Raw genomic sequence first — 22331 nt, 5'->3', positions numbered from 1 at the left:
AGGATGATGAGGAGGAGGATGAGGAGGAGGAGGAGGATGAGGAGGAGGATGAGGAGGAGGAGGAGGAGGATGATGAGGAGGAGGAGGAGATGAGGAGGATGAGGAGGATGAGGAGGATGAGGAGGATGAGGAGGAGGATGAGGAGGAGGATGAGGAGGAGGAGAGATGATGAGGAGGATGAGGAGGAGGATGATGAGGATGAGGATGAGGATGAGGATGATGAGGAGGAGGAGGAGGATGAGGAGGATGAGGAGGATGAGGAGGATGATGAGGAGGATGAGGATGAGGAGGAGGAGGATGATGAAAGGATGAGGAAGGAGGATAGGAGGATGAGGATGAGGAGGATGAGGAGGAGGAGGATGAGGAGGATGAGGAGGAGGATGAGGAGGAGGATGAGGAGGATGAGGAGGATGATGAGGAGGAGGAGGAGGAGGAGGATGATGAGGAGGAGGAGGATGAGGAGGAGGATGAGGAGGATGAGGAGAGGATGATGAGGAGATGAGGAGATGAGGATGAGGAGGATGAGGAGGAGGAGGATGAGGAGGAGGATGAGGAGGAGGATGAGGAGGAGGAAAGGAGGATGAGGAGGATGAGAGGAGGAGATGAGGAGGAGGATGAGGAGGATGAGGAGGATGATGAGGAGATGAGATGAAGGATGATGAGAGGATGAGGAGGAGATGAGGAGGAGGAGGATGAGATGAGGAGGAAGATGAGGAGATGAGAGATGATGAGATGAGGAGGATGATGAGGAGGATGAGGAGATGATGAGAGGATGAGAGAGGAGGATGAGGAGATGAGAGGAGGAGGAAGATGATGATGAGAGATGATGAGAGATGATGAGAGGATGATGAGGATGATGATGATGATGAATCATTGATTTGTGATGCTATTTAATATTTGGAGAACTGATATTCAACTTGTCTGTTCATGACTGTTGTGATAAAATCATGTTTATAGGGGACATGATCTGTTTTTAATATATGTGCAAATAAAATCTTTCTATCCTAAAACTTTATCCTCATTTTTCACAGGTATCGATACTAAAAAAAAGTCATTCACAGGACAGAGCAGAACCTTTCCTGAACGTGTTTAGAAAGATCTGGAGCTGAATCAGAGCGAGTATAAAAGCGCAGAGACTAGAACACACTCATGGACCTGGTTTGGTTTAGACCTGGTTTAGACCTGGTTTAGACCTGGTTTAGACCTGGTTTAGACCTGGACCTGGAGGGATCACACAAACATAAGGACACACGGGAACAGAAAAAGCTGAAAATCACGTTCTGTTGTTTAAACAAAGAGTAAATAAAGAAACAGGTCATTTTCTAAACCGTTCATTTTATTGCCACACACAAATATGAAACATCTTTAAAGGCTCTTTCATATAAACTTTACCTGAAAAAATAGAGCAATTTATTCCTTACACTTCAACAACATCATTTTCTGTAACTGAGCAAACAGCGCCGCCTGCAGGCTTCCAGTGCAATTACAACTGCCTCTAACACACACTCACCAAAAACAGAAAGACAGACTTAAGACGATCAGCGTTATCTGAGGAAAGCTTGAGGATTTGAGTATTTACAGTGGCTCCTGTCAAATTTAATCAAGGTTTTCAAAATAATAACGGCGTCAAAATGTGATTAGATCAACCACAAAGAGGAACTACGGAGGTTCCAGACGGAGTATTTGACTTTTATGGGGTAATGACTGTAACACGTCACATATTCAGATCAACCATGTTCCCTTTTATTGTTTTGAAAATGATATATTCGCCAAAAAACAATGTATTCTCTCTGCGCTAAGTCCCTCCCCCTTCAGAGCTCTATCACAACACAGTCACGTCGGGTTTGTCCAGTCGCAGTGAACAGTTTTACATCATGTTTTCGTAGATTTATGGAGAATTGTCGTGTGGGAACATGGGGGACGTAGACTTGTGGGCGGGTTTGAATAGGGCCGAGAGAGATCACTAGATGACTCAAACATGCATGGATGATTTTAAAACCTCGTCAGAGATTTTTTTGATGAGGGAACAACGTTAGAACATAGACAAAAGCTTAAAAAAAGAAATAAATAAAGAATGCCTCCTCTTTAAATTTTAAATAAAAACTCAGTAATTATTCAGTAGTTTTCTGGAATTTTCTTTTCGGCCAGTCTGTCAGTGCGGTCTAATGTACCAGATTCATGAGTGGTCAGTAGAGTTGAGTAATATTTACTGGGTCCACCAAACCTCTTAAGTTCCATCCTGACGGTTTCCATAAGGCTCTGGCTGAAAAATCATTAAACATATTTATATATCATTTATAATTATAATTATAATTATTATAATTGTTATTATTATTAGTTTATTTTTAATAATAATTGCTTATTCAAGGTCCTTGAAGTCCCAAAGAAATTACACTTTTGCCATATCTCAGAAACTAATGACGATAGAGACAAAACTGATACCAAATGATCCACAAAGTCCATGTTTATATTTAACTTCCATTGATAAAATGTTTCAAAAAGCAAATGATGCTGCCTACTGGTCCGTATGCCGTCAGATCATTCTAATAATTATGATTTAATTTGAGTTTAGTTCATCAATTTAAAAGGAACAATGTGTAACTTTTCTGGTCTGGTCTCCATGGAGATGTTGTTGCTTTAACTAGAATGTTCCACCGTTCGGAAATGCAAACTTGAATTTCCCTCAGGATCCATAAAGTTTATGTCCGTCTGTCTTAAACGGAAGCCCTGAGCAGCAAGAGAAAAACAAATAAAGCATGTCATTGAGGCTGTTTTTTGTTTTGTTTTGTTTTTTTTGTACCAACAACTCTAAACAAATTTTCTTCTTTTTTTTCCTAAAAATAAAAATAACAAATTCCAAATATATACATTTATTTATATATATAGTCTTTGTTTTATCATCAACATTATTATTTTCCAAATAAAAAATAATAAATAAAATATATATATATATATATATATATATATATATATATAGTCTTAAATTTTTATTATTATTATTTTTTCAAAAATGCTTAATGCTTTTTTTTTTTCTCTTGCCGCTCAGGGCTTCAGTATAAACTTGTCTGTCTTGCATTTATTCATATGTTCAAATACAAAAATCAAAAATACCCTGACCAACCTGCATTCTTTCTGTGCGTGGGGTCGCCTCTCCACAGATCTGAACTGTAACCTAGTGTGAAACATTCCAAGCAAAGCAGAAACCATGGAGACAAGCAGGAGGTTAAACTCGATACCAGAAAAGTGACACCGTGCTGCTTTAAATAATGATACTGTCCAGAATAATGAGACCAAATCCATGAGTGGAGAGGGCTGTGGTTACTGTTATTAGCCTGATTTGAAGCTCCTCCTCATGCAGGGAACAGACACAGTGAAGGTTTAAACTGGAGCCCAGGGTCACGTGTCTTCAGACAAAATCTCCCTGAAGTTCTGCAGCTCCCTGATGCTCGTGGAGATCCTAAAAAAACAAAAGACGAAATTATAAAAATATGTAATGTAACCAGAATTTAAAGTTTGTAAAGTTTTTTTCCTACTAAACCAGGACTAAACCAGGTCTAAACCAGGTCTAAACCAGGTCTAAACCAGGTCTAAACCAGGTCTAAAGCAGGACTAAACCAGGTCTAAACCAGGTCTAAACCAGGACTAAACCAGGTCTAAACCAGGTCTAAAGCAGGTCTAAACCAGGTCTAAACCAGGACTAAACCAGGTCTAAACCAGGTCTAAACCAGGACTAAACCAGGTCTAAACCAGGTCTAAACCAGGACTAAACCAGGTCTAAACCAGGTCTAAAGCAGGTATAAACCAGGTCTAAACCAGGACTAAACCAGGTCTAAACCAGGTCTAAACCAGGACTAAACCAGGTCTAAACCAGGTCTAAACCAGGTCTAAACCAGGACTAAACCAGGTCTAAACCAGGTCTAAACCAGGTCTAAACCAGGTCTAAAGCAGGTCTAAACCAGGTCTAAACCAGGTCTAAAGCAGGTCTAAAGCAGGTCTAAACCAGGTCTAAACCAGGTCTAAACCAGGTCTAAACCAGGACTAAACCAGGACTAAACCAGGTCTAAAGCAGGTCTAAACCAGGACTAAACCAGGACTAAACCAGGTCTAAAGCAGGTCTAAACCAGGACTAAACCAGGTCTAAGCAAGTTAAGTTTAAATCAAGACAAATGGTGTGTCCAGTCCATGCTTTTTTGGTCCTGGTTTTAGCCTGGTTTTGCATACAAATGTGGACTTGGTCTAGTCCTGGTTCAGTCCCAGTTTTGATGAGGTGATTGTGCAAGTGTGAACACGGTCTAAACCAGGACTAAACCAGGACTAAACCAGGTCTAAACCAGGACTAAACCAGGTCTAAACCAGGACTAAACCAGGACTAAACCAGGTCTAAACCAGGTCTAAACCAGGACTAAACCAGGTCTAAACCAGGACTAAACCAGGACTAAAACTGGGTCTAAACCAAGTCTAAACCAGGACTAAGGTCTAAACCGGACTAAACCGGGACTAAACCAGGTCTAAATCATGACTAAACCAGGACTAAACCAGGTCTAAACCGGGACTAAACCAGGACTAAACCAGGTCTAAACCGGGACTAAACCGGGACTAAACCAGGTCTAAATCATGACTAAACCAGGACTAAACCAGGTCTAAACCAGGTCTAAACCGTGACTACACCGGGATTAAACCAGGACTAAACCAGGACTAAACCAGGTCTAAACCGTGACTAAAACTGTGATCTAAACCAGGACTAAACCAGGACTAACCGGGTCTAAACCAGGTCTAAACCAGGTCTAAAACCAGGACTAAACCGGGACTAAACCAGGACTAAACCAGGTCTAAACCGGGACTAAACCGGGACTAAACCAGGTCTAAATCATGACTAAACCAGGACTAAACCAGGTCTAAACCAGGTCTAAACCGTGACTAAACCGGGATTAAACCAGGACTAAACCAGGACTAAACCAGGTCTAAACCGTGACTAAACCGTGATTAAACCAGGACTAAACCAGGACTAAACCAGGTCTAAACCAGGTCTAAACCAGGTCTAAACCAGGACTAAACCAGGTCTAAACCAGGACTAAACCAGGTCTAAAGCAGGTCTAAACCGGGTCTGATCCAGGTCTAATCTGGGACTAAACCAGGTCTAAACCAAATCTAAAGCAAATCTAATCAAGATCTAAACCAGGTCTAATCCAGGTTTAACTGTCACTAAACCAGATCTAAACCGGGTCTCAACCAGGACTAAACCGGGTCTAAACCAGATCTAAACCGGGTCTGTAGTGGGTCCGTACCGTCCGAAGGCGTTGATGAGGGCCACCAGTTCTTGTCTGTTGAGCGTGAGCGGAGACGAGGGCGACGAGAACAGGATCTTCAGAGCCGTGCCCAAACCCTGAGTCTGCAAAAGGTCAAAGGTCAAAGGTCAAGTCATTATTTTAAGACCTGATCCTGAGTCGGGTCAAAGTGAAAACCCTGGATTACCACAAATAACGACGTCACACGGACCACGTTTACATGATGTTTTTAAATTCCAAATTAATTGTTCTGAATTAAATAGTTCATCATTAAAATCCTCTCCTTGGATTTTACATTTAAATAATAATTCAAATTTAAGGTTTACATGATTATGTAATGTTTATGTTTATTTAATTAGTCTCAGCGTCTGGGGGCGGGAAAGGGTCTGATTGTGCAAGTGTCAACATGGACTAAACCAGGTCTAAACCAGGTCTAAACCAGGTCTAAACCAGGACTAAACCAGGACTAAACCAGGTCTAAACCAGGTCTAAACCAGGTCTAAACCAGGTCTAAACCAGGACTAAACCAGGTCTAAACCAGGACTAAACCAGGACTAAACCAGGTCTAAAATCCAGGTCTAATCCAGGACTAAACCAGGTCTAAACCAGGTCTAAACCAGGACTAAACCAGGACTAAACCAGGTCTAATCCAGGTCTAATCCAGAACTAAACCAGAATTAAAAAAGGTCTAAACCAGGTCTAAACAAATACTACGCCAGGACTAAAGCAGGACTAAAGCAGATCTAAACCAGGTCTAAACCAGGACTAGACCAGGACTAGACCAGGACTAGACCAGGACTAAACCAGGACTAAACCAGGACTAAACCAGGTCTAGACCAGGACTAAACCAGGACTAAACCAGACCTAAACCAGGTCTAAACCAGGTCTAAACCAGGACTAAACCAGGACTAAACCAGGACTAAACCAGGTCTAAACCAGGTCTAAACCAGGTCTAAACCAGGACTAAACCAGGACTAAACCAGGTCTAAACCAGGTCTAAACCAGGACTAAACCAGGTCTAGACCAGGTTAAGACGGTTCTGATCATTATATTTCAGATTTCACTCATCTCTATGGAGACAGCCCACCATATAAAGTTACACACTGTGCCTTTAAGTCCCGCAGTCGTTCTTTTTACCTGCAGTTTCCCCCACAGACGACACTTGAAGCACTCCACACAGTCCATGATCCGCGAGATGTTGAGGAAGGCGAGGCGCACGTCCTCCTGCAGACACCACAGGTCAGCGTGAGCTCAACAAACCCTCACGTCGCACACACATTATTTTCTTTATTGATGTGATAAAGTTCTGTGGTGGGACCTTGAGTTTGGCCGCCTCCCTCTCGTCTCCAGCGAACAGAGACGTTTCATTGAAATGCAGCGGGAAAGATCTGTGAAGAAAGAAGAATTAGTCACAACAACGGACTGTTATTCTGCATCTGTGTTATTATTACAGGTGTTTGCCCGTCTCACTCCCAAATACTTCTTATTCACGGTTATAAAAAGGTACGATTTTTTACTGATACTTCAAGCTTCACTGTAATTGGTTAAATCAGACATGGCAAACTCAGGCTCGGGGGTCAAATTTGGCCCACAATGTAATTATATTTGGCCCATGAGGCAAAGTAAGGCAAGTTTATTTGTACAGCACAATTCATACACAAAGTAATTCAAAGTGCTTTACAGAATAAGAAATACATTAAAATCATAATAAAAACTAATCAAAACATAAATAATATTAAAATTAAAAAAGAGAGACATAAATTGGAGAGAAGAGTGCGGAATGAAAACCTTTCAGTTATTTGCACAGTTAAACAGAAATGTTTAGAGTCTGGATTTAAACAGCGTCACAGAAGAGTCTGTCTCACATGTTCAGACTGTTCCAGGTTTTAGCTGCATGAACCTGAAACTCTGACTCCCCTTGTTTAGTCGTGACTCTGGCACCAGCAGGAGTTGGTCCCTGAGCTCCTCAGAGTGTGAGATGTTCATATGACACTAACATGTCACAGATGGACTTTGGTGCTCGGCCGTGGAGACACTTGTACAAACAGAGCTGCTTTAAAGTCTCTGAGCCACAGGAGCCAGAGCAGAGACCTGAGACCAGGACTTATGTGCTCGTACTTCCTAGTTCGAGTCAGGACCCGAGCTGCAGCGTTCTGGATGTTCTGGATGTTCTGGATGTTCTGCAGCGTCTCACAGCTCGTTTGGAGAGACCAGTGAGCAGAACATTACAGTGTCTAACCTACTGGAGACAAACGCATGGGTAAGTTTCTCTGATTTAGTCTGATTTAGACAGTAGATCATATCAAATCTGTATTAGAGCTGCCCGCCGACTGCAGATAGAGTATAGAGACATTATTTATTTAAGATTTTGTTATTATTTTATATTCTGTTTGTTCTGGATTCAGTGTTTAAACAAAACTATTATTATACATTTATTTTAATAAGAAAATGTTTAACATTACATATCTCGAAAGAAGAGAAAACATGCAGATGTTGCTAAAATTTTTCAATAAATATTGAGTTTGGCCTCTGTGAATTTGAGTTTGACTCCCCTGAGTTAAATCCACCCGTCTCTGCCTCAGAGCCTGACAGAGGCTGAGCAGGACGAGTGGGAGGGGCAAAGTGTCGGTTTGAGCCACAGAACTATAATAACTTCTGAAGGTGAACTTGGGTGTCCAGACGTTCCGAAAAATTCAGGACAGTCAAACAGAATACTGAGTAGTTATTTTCTGATAAACAATAAAAACTGTTTGTCGAGAGCCCCTGACGACTTCTAGACGCTCTGTTCACAAGACGTAGATTTCGCCTCCAGGAAGAGCGTCTGACTGAAGGCGCAGGCAGACAGGACGCCGAGTGGAGAGCAGAGGGGAGACGGTGAGGTGGAGTATCGGCGACGTGCGGTCAGGAGAGGCAGGTGAGGCAGAGCCACAACCACAATCCCCCGACATCATGGAGTTTAGCATTTGTCTTTAATGCGGACGCTCCGGGTTCAAGATTCTGATTTGTCGTTTACATTTTTATTTATTTTCTTCTTTTTTCCATTTGTGTGTAAACCAAATCATTTATTAAAACTCAGTGTTTTTATTAGTTCATGTGATTTTTGTTTGTTTGTAAAGAAAAGCAACTTAGAACGCATCGGCATTTTTGAGCCTCCACTTCGGCTGAAATTCGGCGTGCGGGGGAGGGGTCATCTCATCTGGTCACCTTAAGATGAACCCAAGATGGCATTGTATTGGTAATTTTCTTTCAGCATTTACTTTCTCCCACCCGTGTGACGTCGGTAATGTGCACGGCGTGGAGCGTTTGGACCTGTTAGAGCGAGAGAACTTTTAGGCGCTTTGAGGATTTTAAAAAAAATGTTTAAAGTTTATGTTGTAAAAATAGAAAAGAATCCTACAAAATCCAACTTTTGTGAAAGCCGGATGCCTTTTCAGAACACGGGCAGTTTAAATTCCCAAAATGCACTGCGCTCTCTGTGGGAGAAATCTTTCTGGGCCCAAACTCCCGGAGCTGCAGTACCTGGAGTGACCACTAGAGGGGTTTTATTACAGATCCATGGTTTGAAGACAGAGCTGCATTAAACAGTATATACAGTAAACAGAAGACTGCCCCCTGCTGGCTGAGACTGACCGTGCGGTGTGCAGTATCTCCAGCAGCAGCTCCTTGTTGCGCCGGTCGTCCTGGGGCTGTCCCGTGTAAAGCCTGAAGGACCCCTCTTTCACGACGGGCAGAGCTTTGGCCAGCGCCCGCAGCTCGATCAGGAACAGGAAGTACAGGTTCCTCAGGCGCTTGGGCCCCTCCCCCTCCGTCAGCTCCGAGTCGAACCGCAAACGAAACTCCGTCACGTTTGGACCCCACGTCTTCTCAAACCACACGTCTGAAATCACGGAAAGAAACACATTTTTAATATTACTGAAGAACACTGAGACACCGAAGCTCAGCGTGTCATGTTTTATTTTAAAAAAGGTATGTAAATATGTTGTACCTCAGGAAAAACAGTCTCTACCTTTGTTAAGACTAATAAGAATTGAATAAATAAATAAAATACGAAGAATAGTGATTTTAGATTCCATAAACATGATCAAACTGTGTTCCCAGATACGAGGTAAACCTGTTCAAATCAAATATATTTTAATTTATTTATTCAAATCACAAAACTATTGGACCTGATGAACATTTATTTCTCTTAGAATTTGGTGTTTCGGTTCGATTCTTTCAAAATTAAAACACGGTCCCACTTTAACTGTATGTTTTAATAGTATTTAACTTGTTTATGTTGTTGTAAGGCCTAAGAAATCAAGTGTATTATTAAACGTATATGGAATTCTGGAGGTTCTGAGTGTTCGCATGAGGCCTGAACATAAACTGAGAATGAGACAAACGCAGGACGTGTCTGTGTGTCTCTGTCTGCAGGTGAAGGATCTGGAGACGCAGGGTCACATCTGACTGTTATCGCTTTGAAAACAGTATTAGCACAGGATTCATACCGTATTTTTCGGACAATAAGTGGCACTTTTTTCATGGTTTGTGTGTTTCCTGCGACTTATTCTCCCGTGCGACGAAAATATATTTTAAAAGAGCTGAGCTTTTGAGCTGAGAGCTTGGAGAGGTCTCAGTCAGTTAGTTCAGTCTTGTGTCAGTGAGTAGTCTGCTGAATCCTGTTTTAAACACAAATCTGAAAAAACGAATCGTACACACTCCTGCACCACTGTCACTTGGCTCTACTGCGCATGTCTCCTGCAGAAAGAGCCTCTGTCCTGTCTGTGTCATGTCAGTCGATCGCACCGTTACTTCTGCACCACTGAACAATTTAACATTTAAACTTTAAACTTATAAAGACTGAGAAGACTGAACACAAATGCCCCAAAAACAAAATCAGATTCTGTAGATTTACAAACTGCAAGTCGAGAAATCTGCAGCTGAAAACGGAAATCGAGCAGCAGAAAGAAAGTTTGGAGTGAGAGAGAAACTCCGGGAGGATGCACCATGAAACTTTCCTGAAGTCACTGGATGGATGGACAAAGCCTGGACTTCAGTGACACCGAAACCATCCTGTCGGGATTCAGAAAGACCCGAATAATTCTAACTAATCGGCGCTCTGTTTACCTCCGGAGGTCGAGGAGTTGTTCAGAAGTGACACCGAGGATGAAGAATTGAATGGATTTAGTGATTTGGAGTGAGACGGAGAGTTTGTTAAACTTGTTCTGTTCTGTTGTTTATGTTATAGTTTATCTGAAGAACTGTTCATATGTGACGTTAACAGTCTGTTGTTCTTCTCTTCTGTTGTTTTTACTACAACTTGACTTTACACAGGAAATGTCTGCTCCTGGTCTCTGATTTTATAAAATACATTTCCCCCAAAAAGTGCCACTTCCATGTTTTTTTCTTCTTCATTACATATTTTTTGGCTGGTGCGACTTATACTCCAGAGTAGGGATGGACATGATTAGTCAATTAATCGATAATAGATCATTAAGAATTTCGTCGATTACGTTCATTTTTAATCGACAAACCGAATGTAGGTTTCTGTGCGTCCTGTGTTCCACTGAGTCGTGTCCTTTAATCCGACACAAGTTGAACCGCACCAGCGACACAAGAGCTATTTTTTCTTCGCTTAGTTTATGCAAATTAGTCACGTGGTTTTAAGTTTTGTTTCTGTGAGATTTGAACAAAACTGAATTTAACACATTATAATGTCAAACAGCTGATGTGGCTCTAGAGTCGTTATGTTTATATGTCGTAAAGTTGAATTTATTTATGCAGATTAGTGCAGATAGTAATAATAATGATGATCATTTTAATATAAAAACGTTAATGATTAATTGATAATCGGTCGTTAATTCTCCCGACAATCGATTAAGAAAATTTTATTGAATGCCCGTCCTTATTCCAGAGCGACTTATAGTGCGAAAAATACGGTACTGTTCCTTAAAGGTTGTATGGAGGATTTTTTGTTTGTTTCAAATTGTCAGTGAAAGTTTAAAACACCATTACAGAGACGCAGCAGCCTTGTAATTATGATGACCAAAAAAAAAAAAAAAGAAAATCTATCAACTGTGGACGTGTTGAGGCCAGATAAACATCAGCCAATAGAAAACGAGGCTGCCTCATTTTCTATTGGCTGTCAGGTTGTCAATCAAACTCCCTACGTTTCTAAGGTAACTATGCAGCGGGTCTTAGAGGCTTTTTCTAATTGTGGCTCTCGCAGTTCGCATAAAGTTTGTTGCGATGTCGGACGAGAATCCACGACCAGTTCGCCGCAAAAGAAAGTCCGTTTTTGAGGTCGCTGAAAGAAGAAAAGAGAAAAGGAGCGAAGACAAACTGAGGTGATTCTTGGAGATTCCTTCCAGCGATGGCGCGACTGAAGCGGACGAAGGGTCTAAAAACTGAGGTGTCGGTCTCTAAATTATTTCTAGAGGCTGTGGAGGAGGAAGGTGGTGTCACGCATGCACTACATTTGAAAAAGGACTGTTGCTGGATTTCTCTTTCCTTAAAAAAATCCTCTATACAACCTTTAAGTTAATATAAAAATAATCCAGTAAAACTAATTCAGCCTTTCTCACACTTGTGTTGCATTTGTATCATTGTTAGTGTGTCCAGACGTCTCTATTTACCCGAGACAGTCCCAGTTTTGAGCCCTGTGTCCACTATTCCAGCAGATTTAAACAAAACTCGTGATTTGTCCCAGTTTTATACAAGAAACGTCCCACGTGTCCCTATTTTTGACCAAATTATTACCTGCCAACAGTAAAGAGACGCATACGTTGACATTTGTTTAGGTAAAATACAGAAAAGCCGCTTAAAAACGACGAAAACACAAAGAAAACGTGGCGATACCGACTCACATGTTGGTCGTGAATGGTCTCTGCAGGACAATTCTCCTTAATTACTCACTCGTTTCACAATTTATTATCGCCAACCACCAAAAGAACCAGGGGAGTCCCAGTGTTTTATTTAGAAATTCTGTTCACCAAGCCCAGCCGTAGCGTTCGTACCGTTGAGCAGGTATCTGGCGCTCAGGTGGATGTTGATGGAGGCGTGGAGTCCGGAGATGAGCCGATAGAACGCCCTCTTCTCCACACACTGGCCTGAACACAAACACAACAAAAAGAAAAAGTCAAAAAAGTCGCTTCGGGTTCAAATTTAAAAGGTGCACTGTGCAATTTTTTGGTACGGATTAATTTTCCCTTTTCAGAAAACGTGCAGCTCTAAGATAGAAATTAAACCAGGACTAAACCTAGAACCAAATCAGGTCTAAACCAGAACTAAACCAGGACTAAACCAAGGAAACCAAGGACAAAACCAAGTCTAAACCAAGGTCTAAACCACGACTAAACCCAGAACCAAAACCAGGACTAAACCTAGAACCAAATCAGGTCTAAACCAGGTCTAAACCAAGGTCTAAACCAGGACGAAACCAGGACTAAAACAAGGACTAAAACAAGGACTAAACCAGGACTAAACCAGAACTAAAACAAGGACTAAATCAGGACTAAACCAAGGTCTAAGCCAGGATTAAACCAGGACTAAACCTAGAACCAAATCAGGTCTAAACCAGAACTAAACCAGGACGAAACCAGGACTAAAACAAGGACTAAACCAGGACTAAACCAGGACTAAAACAAGGACTAAACCAGGACTAAACCAGAACTAAAACAAGGACTAAATCAGGACTAAACCAAGGTCTAAGCCAAGGTCTAAACCACAACTAAACCCAGAACCAAACCAGGACTAAACCTAGAACCAAATCAGGTCTAAACCAGGTCTAAACCAAGGTCTAAACCAGGGACTAAACCAAGGTCTAAACCACGACTAAACCCAGAACCAAACCAGGACTAAACCAAGGACTAAACCAAGTAGTAAACCAGGTCTTAACCTGGAACCAAACCAGGTCTAAAAAATGTTTTAAGTAAGAAAAATGTCAGTCCTACAGCTGCAAGCGGTAAAACAGATGAGTATTTACTGCAGCACTTCACTGTGACCTGCAGGGGGCGCTCTGCTGAGAAACATGAAGCAAATACACAGAAACACAAAGTTTTATCTAGTCCCTCCCTCTCACCTTCCAGCCACGTGTAGAAGGTCCTCACTGCAAAATAAAAACAAACTCATCAGAATAAAATTTAAGAAGTGAAAATATTTTTTAAAAAAACTAAAACCTTTTTTTTTTTTACCGTCAGAGCTGCTGCTGCGGCTGTGGGCGGGGCTCAAGGGCCTCTGCACCGAATACGGCCTGAGGAGGAAGAGTTAAAATACAGTCAAATATAAGAACAGGACTAAACCAGGACTAAACCAGGACTAAACCAGGACTAAACCAGGTCTAACCCCTCTCTAGTCCAGACTGATCTCTTTCTTACTTGAAGCAGTTCTCCTCGTAGATGCTGGTCCAGATCCTCCAGGCCTCTGGGCCCTTGTACCCGGTGAACCTCTCCGGGTTCAGCAGCAGATCCACGAACTCTGAGTCTGGAGCGCCCTCATCTGGACAACACCGGGACAACAGGGATAATACAGGACAACAGTGAGAAAATGGATAAAATAAATCTGGGGTATTCAATGAAGTGAGGCTTGTCAGTTCAGTTCTGACCAGAGGTGACCTGAGTTACCGCATTAACAAGCACCCGGAAACAAACCTGGTCAGGACCAGACTAAGTGTCAAGATTATCTTAGCTTTGTCTCCAAGAACGTCTAAAGAAACAGTTTAGTCAAAAGTTTCAGCTCGTGCATCACACACCTGTGTGAGAAGAACACCTGTCTCTGTGTGATACAGTTTAAAAAGTGACTTCTGTAGTCATGTGTCAGTAGAGACTTTTACAGACCATACGCTCCTACACACGGGACACACGGGACACACGCGGGGACACACGGGACACACACGGGACACACGGGACACACGGGACACACACGGGTGGGTGGACGCTGCTCATCACAAAGGCACAAATCATATAAAAGCCTATGGCCATTATTTAACTCTTTCCCCCCTGGACGCCTACTAGGAACAACCCATACATATGTTACTAGGGCTACACCCATAGAGCATAATTGCTTAAAAGAAAACAGACTTCCACAAGTGATTATAAATTAATTTTACACTCATGAACTTAATTGTAACACAGACATATTTGTATCTCTGGAAACCTTAGACTCTGAACTATTCATTTATGGATGTTTAAATGTGATTCAACTCATTTACAGGTTTATAACAGCTCACTGAAAATGAGAGTTTACCTGGTCAGGTGAAAAATTGAAAAAAAAAAAAAACTACATTCAGCATCTGATATCTGCATGTTCTGAGTACTATATTCATAAAAAAAAAAAAAAATATACTTTGTCAAAGTATTTAAACAGATTTCATATCACCAGATACAGTAAAGCCAAGTGTTCACCTGTTTTTACCTGTTTGTTCACCTGTGTGCACCCAATACATTTTTTTTCCAATTAACTTATTCAACTAATTCAGCTTATTATAATATAATAATATAATAATAAAACTCTTCCCCGTCAGTGTGTGTCCAGTATTTGTCATCTTGGTTATTTTCTCGTGTGCAGAGCTCCACATACGCGTTTTTTCTGTAGTGATTCTGTTATACGTCGCATTTTGGAAAAAAAAGACTGAAATATTTTAAAGGACTCACCTGGGCAACATCCAGATTTCAGGGCAATTTTGGTTCATAATCGAGTATAAAGCTCAGATAGTTTGTTTGGATACTGCAGGACTCCACACAGACGCATCAGCGGCATCTCACCTTCTCCCCGAAAGTCCGTCACTGTCGCTGTTTTCCACTTTATAATCAACTTCATCATCACTTTGAAATCTATAAAAGTCACTTTCTCTAAACTTATCCATAAAACACGTCCGCTCCTCATTATTTCTAAAACTGTGCGCCGCAGCATCGCGATCTTTCCATTGCACGTGTTTCGTGTTTGTGTTTTTCCGGAAGCTACCATCGTCACTATTTCGATTAACTTCGGAAAAAAATCGGTGAAAACATATCCTTGAATCCTATTGGTCAGTCTAGTGTGGGTTGTAGTGGCCCCACCAATCACAGCCTCTGTTTAAATGTGAAAAACCGAGCCGTTTCTAAAGGTCGTCAAGTCACGTCTTTAGTGAAACAGCGGAGGAGTCAAAAGTCGTCATTAAGGAAACAGGGGGGTCGTCAAATGTCGTCTTCATGGGGGAAAGAGTTAATGAAATGCTCCTGCACATGTGTCTGTTGTGAGGAGCAGTGCAGCTTTTCTTTCTTTTCTTCATTCCCTCATCTCTCGCTCTCTGTCAAACTGCAAACACCTTGCCGTGGATTTTATCGTTTCTTGCTCAGGTGCATGTGAAAAGTTCCGTTACAGCTTCACTTTTATGCACAGAGGAACTTAAGCTCCACACGTACGACGGCGCATCGGGAAGAGGTCGGGCAACTTCACTCCCCGGGCGCCAGACTCCAAACTCCACAGCCGCCTCCTCTCTGTCCACGGAGCGACCGGGAGAGAGGAGGAGGAGGAGTCGAGTCTTTCCTCTCGCTCCTCGGATCAGAAAGACCGGAATTTTCCGTCTTGTCCTTGCTCCATTGATATGACCTTCCCAGAGTCGCCGCGAGAGCATAAAGCACAAGGAACGACCTGAGGCTTAAACTGGAGCTGGAGCTGGAGATTCAGCTCAGGATTTCAAGATAAGCCTGGACTTGTTAAGTAACTTTGATGGAAACTCCCACTGGTCATGTCTCCTGTTTATAAACTCACCATTTTAGCGTGTGACAGTTCAATTAAAAGAACCATATTGCTTGTTTTAGATTTGTGACATCATGTAGAACAGAGAAAATAGCATAATATGGGCCCTTTAAACTAAAATCACTTCCTTTTGATTCTAAAAAATATCGTGTTGTCTGAGTTTTATTTCTTACAGTTCGATCGTGTTTTGAAAAGTCACAAATGTCGATAAACGGAACAGTGTGTGGGCGTCCGTACCGTCAAGAACACAGAAACGCTGAGCCTCGTCATCGTGTTTGGTCCAGTTCTTCAGCGCCTCTCTGGTCTCCTCACTGCAGGGGCAAAAGGCACAGGGGCAAAGGAACAGAGGCAAAGGGAACAGAGGCAAAAGGCACAGGGGGCAAAGGACACAGGAGGAAAGGACAGAGGAGGCAAAGGGAACAAGGAGGCACAAGGACAAGGAGGCAAAGGACACAGGAGGCAAAGGACACAGGAGGCAAAGGACACAGGAGGAAAGGACAGAGGAGGAAAAGGACACAGGAGGCAAAGGACACAGGAGGCAAAGGACACAGGAGGCAAAGGACACAGGAGGAAAGGACAGAGGAGGCAAAGGACACAGGAGGAAAAGGACAGAGGAGGAAAAGGACAGAGGAGGCAAAGGAACAGGAGGCGAAGGACACAGGAGGCAAAGGACACAGGAGGCGAAGGACACAGGAGGCAAAGGACACAGGAGGCAAAGGACACAGGAGGCAAAGGAGGCACAGAGGAGGCAAAGGACAGAGGCAAAGACACAGAGGCGAAGGACACAGGAGGCAAAGGAAAGAGGACACAGGAAAAGGAGGGAAAGGACAGAGGAGCAAAGGAACAGGAAAAAGGACACAGGAGGAAAGGACAGAGGAGGCAAAGGGAACAGGAGGCAAAGGGACACAGGAGGAGGAAACAGGGCAAAGGAACAGGAGGCAAAGGGACAGGAGGCACAAGGAGGCAAAGGGAACAGGAGGAAAGGACAGAGGAGGCAAAGGGAACAGGAGGAAAGGACAGAGGAGGAAAGGACACAGGAGGCAAAGGACACAGGAGGAAAAGGACACAGGAGGCAAAGGACACAGGAGGCGAAGGACACAGGAGGCAAAGGGAACAGGAGGAAAAGGACACAGGAGGCAAAGGACACAGGAGGCAAAGGGAACAGGAGGAAAAGGACACAGGAGGTGAAGGACACAGGAGGCGAAAGGACACAGGAGGCGAAGGACACAGGAGGCAAAGGACACAGGAGGCGAAGGACACAGGAGGCGAAGGACACAGGAGACAAAGGACACAGGAGGCAAAGGACACAGGAGGCGAAGGACACAGGAGGCAAAGGACACAGGAGGCAAAGGACACAGGAGGGCGAAGGACACAGGGAAAGGAAAGGAGGCAAAGGAACACAGGAGGAAAAGGACACAGGAGGAAAGGACACAGGAGGCAAAGGACACAGGAGGCAAAGGACACAGGAGGCGAAGGACACAGGCGAAGGAACAGAGGCGAAGGACACAGGAGGCAAAAGGACACAAGAGGGCAAAGGAACAGGAGGCAAAGGACACAGGAGGCAAGGGAACAGGAGGTGAAGGACACAGGAGGCAAAGGGAACAGGAGGAAAGGACAGAGGAGGCAAAGGACACAGGGGCAAAAGTCACAGGGGAAAAGGAAACAGGGGGCAAAGAGAATAGGGAAAAGGGGTACACGGGGCAAAAGGGAACAGGGGAAAAAGGAACAAGGGGCAAAGGACACAAGAGAAAAAGGGCACAAAAGGCAGAGGATAGAGGGGTAAAGGGCGCAGAGGGCAAAAAGCACAGGGGCAAAAGACACAGGGGGCAACGGACGCAGGGTAAGAGGGAAATAGGGGCAAAGGACACACAGGGCAAAGGACAGAGGGGAGAAAGGGCAAAGGGGACAAAGGGAACACGGAGGCGAAGGGCACAGGGGCAAAGGGAACGGGGGGGAAAAGGGAACGAGGGGCAAAGGGCACAGGAGGAAAACGGTACAGGAGGCAAAGGGGACAGGGGGAAAAAGGGAACAGGGGGCAAAGAACACCAGAGGCAAAGGTTATGAGATCAAATAAATATACTTTAGAATCCAGTGCAGTTCTTCTCTGTGGCCACCAGAGGGAGACACTGACCTGAGAGACACGTCCACCTTCCCGAGCTCCTCTGACCTCACACACTCGTCCGGATCAGAGTTGGCAGCTGCCGAATACTGCGCCACAAACAAACAAACAAACAAACAAAAGAACGTCTCTGTGAACGACTCACGAGTAAAAGCAGAACTCAGGCACGATTTAGATTTGATTCATTAAAAGATGCACTGTGTAACTTTTGACAAAACATGACTAGTGTGGGTTTTTTCATGACCAACGCCCATAAACTTCGATAAATAACAATATTTAGGGCCGATTTTGATTGTTTTCTCCAAATTATCTAATTAAAATTTGACTAAAAACTCACCCACAGCCCTTTTTTTTTTTTTTTTACGCGGTTTATTCACGCTTTGTGCCGTTATCTGTTCATGTTAAAGTGTTAAATAAAGCTTTGTGTTTATGGTCAGCAGGTTGGTCAAAACTAAACATCGCCCCCTGCTGGAGATGTAAAGGCGATGCGCTGAAAGGTGCATCGAGTAAAAGTAATAAATACATTTAAAAATATGTTTATTCACCTTGTTGTGGGCTTCACCTCGGATCCCCTCAGGCACCTCATTCTGAAAGAACACGGCAGATTATATTCACAAAATAAACCAGGACTAAACGAGGTCTAAAGCAGGTCTAAAGCAGGTCTAAAAGCAGGACTAAAGCAGGCAGGTCTAAAGCAGGTCTAAACAGGAGGTCTAAAAGCAGGTCTAAAGCAGGTCTAAAGCAGACTAAAGGACAGGTCTAAAGCAGGTCTCTAAAGCAGGTCTAAAGCAGGACTAAAGCAGGCACTAAAGCAGGTCTAAAGCAGGTCTAAAGCAGGCAGCAGGTCTAAAGCAGGTCTAAAAAACTAAAGCAGGACTAAAGCAGGTCTAAAAGCAGGACTAAAGCAGGTCTAAAGCAGGTCTAAAGCAGGACTAAAGCAGGTCTAAAGCAGGTCTAAAGCAGGACTAAAGCAGGACTAAAGCAGGTCTAAAGCAGGACTAAAGCAGGTCTAAAGCAGGACTAAAGCAGGACTAAAGCAGGTCTAAAGCAGGACTAAAGCAGGTCTAAAGCAGGACTAAAGCAGGACTAAAGCAGGACTAAAGCAGGTCTAAAGCAGGTAAAGCAGGACTAAAGCAGGACTAAAGCAGGACTAAAGCAGGTCTAAAGCAGGTCTAAAGCAGGTCTAAAGCAGTCTAAAGCAGGACTTAAAGCAGGACTAAAGCAGAGGTCTAAAGCAGGACTAAAAGCAGGACTAAAGCAGGTCTAAAGCAGGACTAAAGCAGGACTAAAGCAGGACTAAGCAGCAGACTAAAGGACTAAAGCAGGTCTAAAGCAGGTCTAAAGCAGGACTAAAGCAGGACTAAAGCAGGACTAAAGCAGGACTAAAAGGTCTAAAACAGGACTAAAGCAGGACTACACCCGGACTACACCAGGTCTAAAGAGGATTTAAAGGGGACTCACGGGGGAGCAGGGTTTCACCTGCACAGTCCCTGAGGCCACAGTGACTGTTGGACGTCCAGAAGGGACACGGTTTATTTAAATTCACCTTCACAAAAACAAGAAACAAACACAAACACTTTAAAAGAACAACACATCGGTTTGTTTTTCTAACACAAATCTGTCCATCCAGCCACCCAGACTCCTCCCTCCTCCTCCTCTCTCCCCTCCTCCCTCCTCCTCCTCTCCTCCTCCTCCTCCTCCCTCCTCCTCCTCTCCTCCTCCTCCTCCTCCTCCTCCTCCTCCTCCTCTCCTCTCTCTCCTCCTCCTCTCTCCCTCCTCCTCCCTCCTCTCCTCTCCTCCTCTCTCTCTCCTCTCTCCTCCTCTCTCCTCTCTCTCTCCTCTCTCTCCTCTCTCCTCCTCTCTCTCCTCTCTCCTCCTCCTCCTCCTCTCCTCCTCTCCTCTCTCTCTCCTCCTCCTCCTCCTCCTCCTCCTCCTCTCTCCTCTCTCTCCTCCTCTCCCTCTCTCCTCTCTCCTCCTCCTCCTCCTCCTCCTCCTCCTCTCTCCTCCTCCTCCTCCTCCTCTCCTCCTCCTCTCTCTCTCCTCTCTCTCCTCCTCCTCCTCTCCTCTCTCCTCTCTCCTCCTCTCTCCTCCTCCTCCTCCTCCTCCTCCTCCTCCTCTCCTCCTCCTCTCTCCCTCTCCTCCTCCTCCTCCTCCTCTCTCCTCTCTCTCTCCTCTCTCCTCTCCTCTCTCCTCTCTCCTCCTCTCTCCTCCTCTCCTCTCTCCTCTCTCCTCTCTCCTCTCTCTCTCTCTCTCTCCTCTCTCCTCTCTCTCTCTCTCTCTCTCTCCTCCTCTCCTCCTCCTCTCTCTCTCCTCTCTCTCTCCTCCTCTCCTCCTCTCTCTCCTCTCTCCTCTCTCTCTCCTCCTCCTCTCTCTCCTCCTCCTCCTCCTCTCTCCTCCTCTCTCTCTCTCTCTCTCTCCTCTCTCTCTCTCTCCTCTCTCTCTCTCTCCTCCTCTCTCCTCCTCCTCCTCCTCCTCCTCCTCCTCTCTCCTCTCTCCTCCTCTCTCCTCCTCCTCCTCCTCTCTCCTCTCTCCTCCTCCTCTCTCCTCTCCTCTCTCCTCCTCCTCCTCCTCCTCTCCTCCTCCTCCTCCTCCTCCTCTCTCCTCCTCTCCTCTCTCTCTCCTCCTCCTCCTCCTCCTCTCTCCTCCTCCTCTCCTCCTCCTCTCCTCTCTCCTCCTCCTCCTCCTCCTCTCCCTCTCCTCTCCTCTCTCCTCCTCCTCCTCCTCCTCCTCCTCTCTCTCCTCTCTCTCCTCCTCCTCCTCCTCCTCCTCCTCCTCCTCCTCCTCCTCCTCCTCCTCTCTCTCCTCCTCCTCCTCTCTCTCTCTCTCTCTCCTCCTCTCCTCCTCTCTCCTCCTCCTCCTCCTCCTCTCCTCCTCCTCCTCCTCCTCCTCCTCCTCCTCCTCCTCTCCTCCGTCTGTACCTTGTAGAACCTGAAGTAGTCCGTCTGCAGGAGGTTTTGGAGTTTGGGGAAGATCAGTTTGTTGTTGAAGCGGTCGATCGTTTCCACGTCACAGGTGCAGTCGTCCAGTTCCCCGCTCACCTGGAAACAAACAAACAAACAAACAAACAAACAAAGCACAAATCTGAACAAACCCAAATCTCAAAAATATAAAAGTACCACAAACTCCACAAAAAAACAAAATGTGAAAACGACAAATCCTGTAGTTGTAGTTTTAACGAAACAAAACACAACTCCAGGTCTGTTTGTGACAAGGAAAGTTCAGTCCAGTCCTGGTCCAGTCCTGGTCCAGTCCTAGTTTAGTCCTGGTTTAGTCCTGATTTAGACCTGCTTTAGGCCAGTCCTGGTTTAGTCCTGGTTCAGACCTGGTTTAGTCCTGGTTTAAACCTGGTTTAGTCTTGATTTAGTCCTGGTTTAGACCTGGCTTAGACCTGCTTCAGTCCTGCTTTAGTCCAGTCCTGGTTTAAGATCTGGTTTAGACCTGGTTTAGTCCTGGTTTAGACCTGCTTCAGTCCTGCTTTAGTCCAGTCCTGGTTTAGTCCTGGTTTAGACCTGGTTTAGACCTGGTTTAGACCTGGTTTAGATCTGGTTTAGATCCTGGTTTAGTCCTGGTTTTAGAGTCCTGGTTTAGACCTGGTTTAACCTGGTTTAGTCCTGGTTTAGTCCTGGTTTAGACCTGGTTTAGACCTGGTTTAGACCTGGTTTAGTCCTGGTTTAGACCTGGTTTAGACCTGGTTTAGACCTGGTTTAACCTGGTTTAGTTTATCCTGGTTTAGACCTGGTTTAGTCCTGGTTTAGACCTGGTTTAGTCCTGGTTTAGACCTGGTTTAGACCTGGTTTAGACCTGGTTTAGTCCTGGTTTAGTCCTGGTTCTCTTCTGTTCATCATTATCACATTCACAAACACATATTATTGTTAAAATAAAATAAAAACCACGCACCTGACAGAAGCACCTGGCGCACGCGGAGCGCACCTGGAGCAGCAGCAGCGCGAGGAGCACCGCTGGACTCATACCGGACCCGCACGCGCTCAGTTTAACGTGAGAAAAAAGCGTCAAAAAGCCCACGACCGTTTAGACCTGGTTTAGACCTGGTTTAGTCCTGGTTTAGTCCTGGTTTAGTCCTGGTTTAGTCCTGGTTTAGACCTGGTTTAGAAACACTCCACAGGACGAGACTGAAGCGCTGCGTGGGTTTGTGTTGCATCAGTACCGCGCGGCGCTTCCGTGTTTACAGTGCTACGTGACGGACGTGACCC

General features: G+C 44.4%; 1 protein-coding gene across 1 annotated transcript; it reads right to left on the bottom strand.

Annotated features, from left to right (window-relative positions):
- Positions 1-1318: 1318 nt before the first annotated feature.
- Positions 1319-22319, bottom strand: LOC110173249 (ERO1-like protein alpha). The gene is given in 16 exon segments (XM_055154886.1): positions 1319-3457; positions 5286-5389; positions 6423-6509; positions 6604-6673; positions 8916-9162; positions 12281-12373; positions 13345-13371; positions 13457-13515; positions 13640-13760; positions 16239-16312; positions 18133-18209; positions 18666-18707; positions 19582-19602; positions 19604-19666; positions 21039-21158; positions 22018-22319. Coding segments are annotated over 16 exon segments (1338 nt in total). The 5' UTR covers positions 22090-22319; the 3' UTR covers positions 1319-3396.
- Positions 22320-22331: the final 12 nt, after the last annotated feature.

The sequence above is a fragment of the Boleophthalmus pectinirostris genome, unplaced genomic scaffold (genome assembly GCF_026225935.1).
Source record: "Boleophthalmus pectinirostris isolate CB_2022bp ecotype Guang Dong unplaced genomic scaffold, ASM2622593v1 HiC_scaffold_19, whole genome shotgun sequence".
In the NCBI taxonomy this organism is placed as follows: domain Eukaryota; kingdom Metazoa; phylum Chordata; class Actinopteri; order Gobiiformes; family Gobiidae; genus Boleophthalmus; species Boleophthalmus pectinirostris.
Note: the sequence above shows the minus strand (reverse complement) of the source record. Positions and strands in the feature narration are given on the sequence as shown.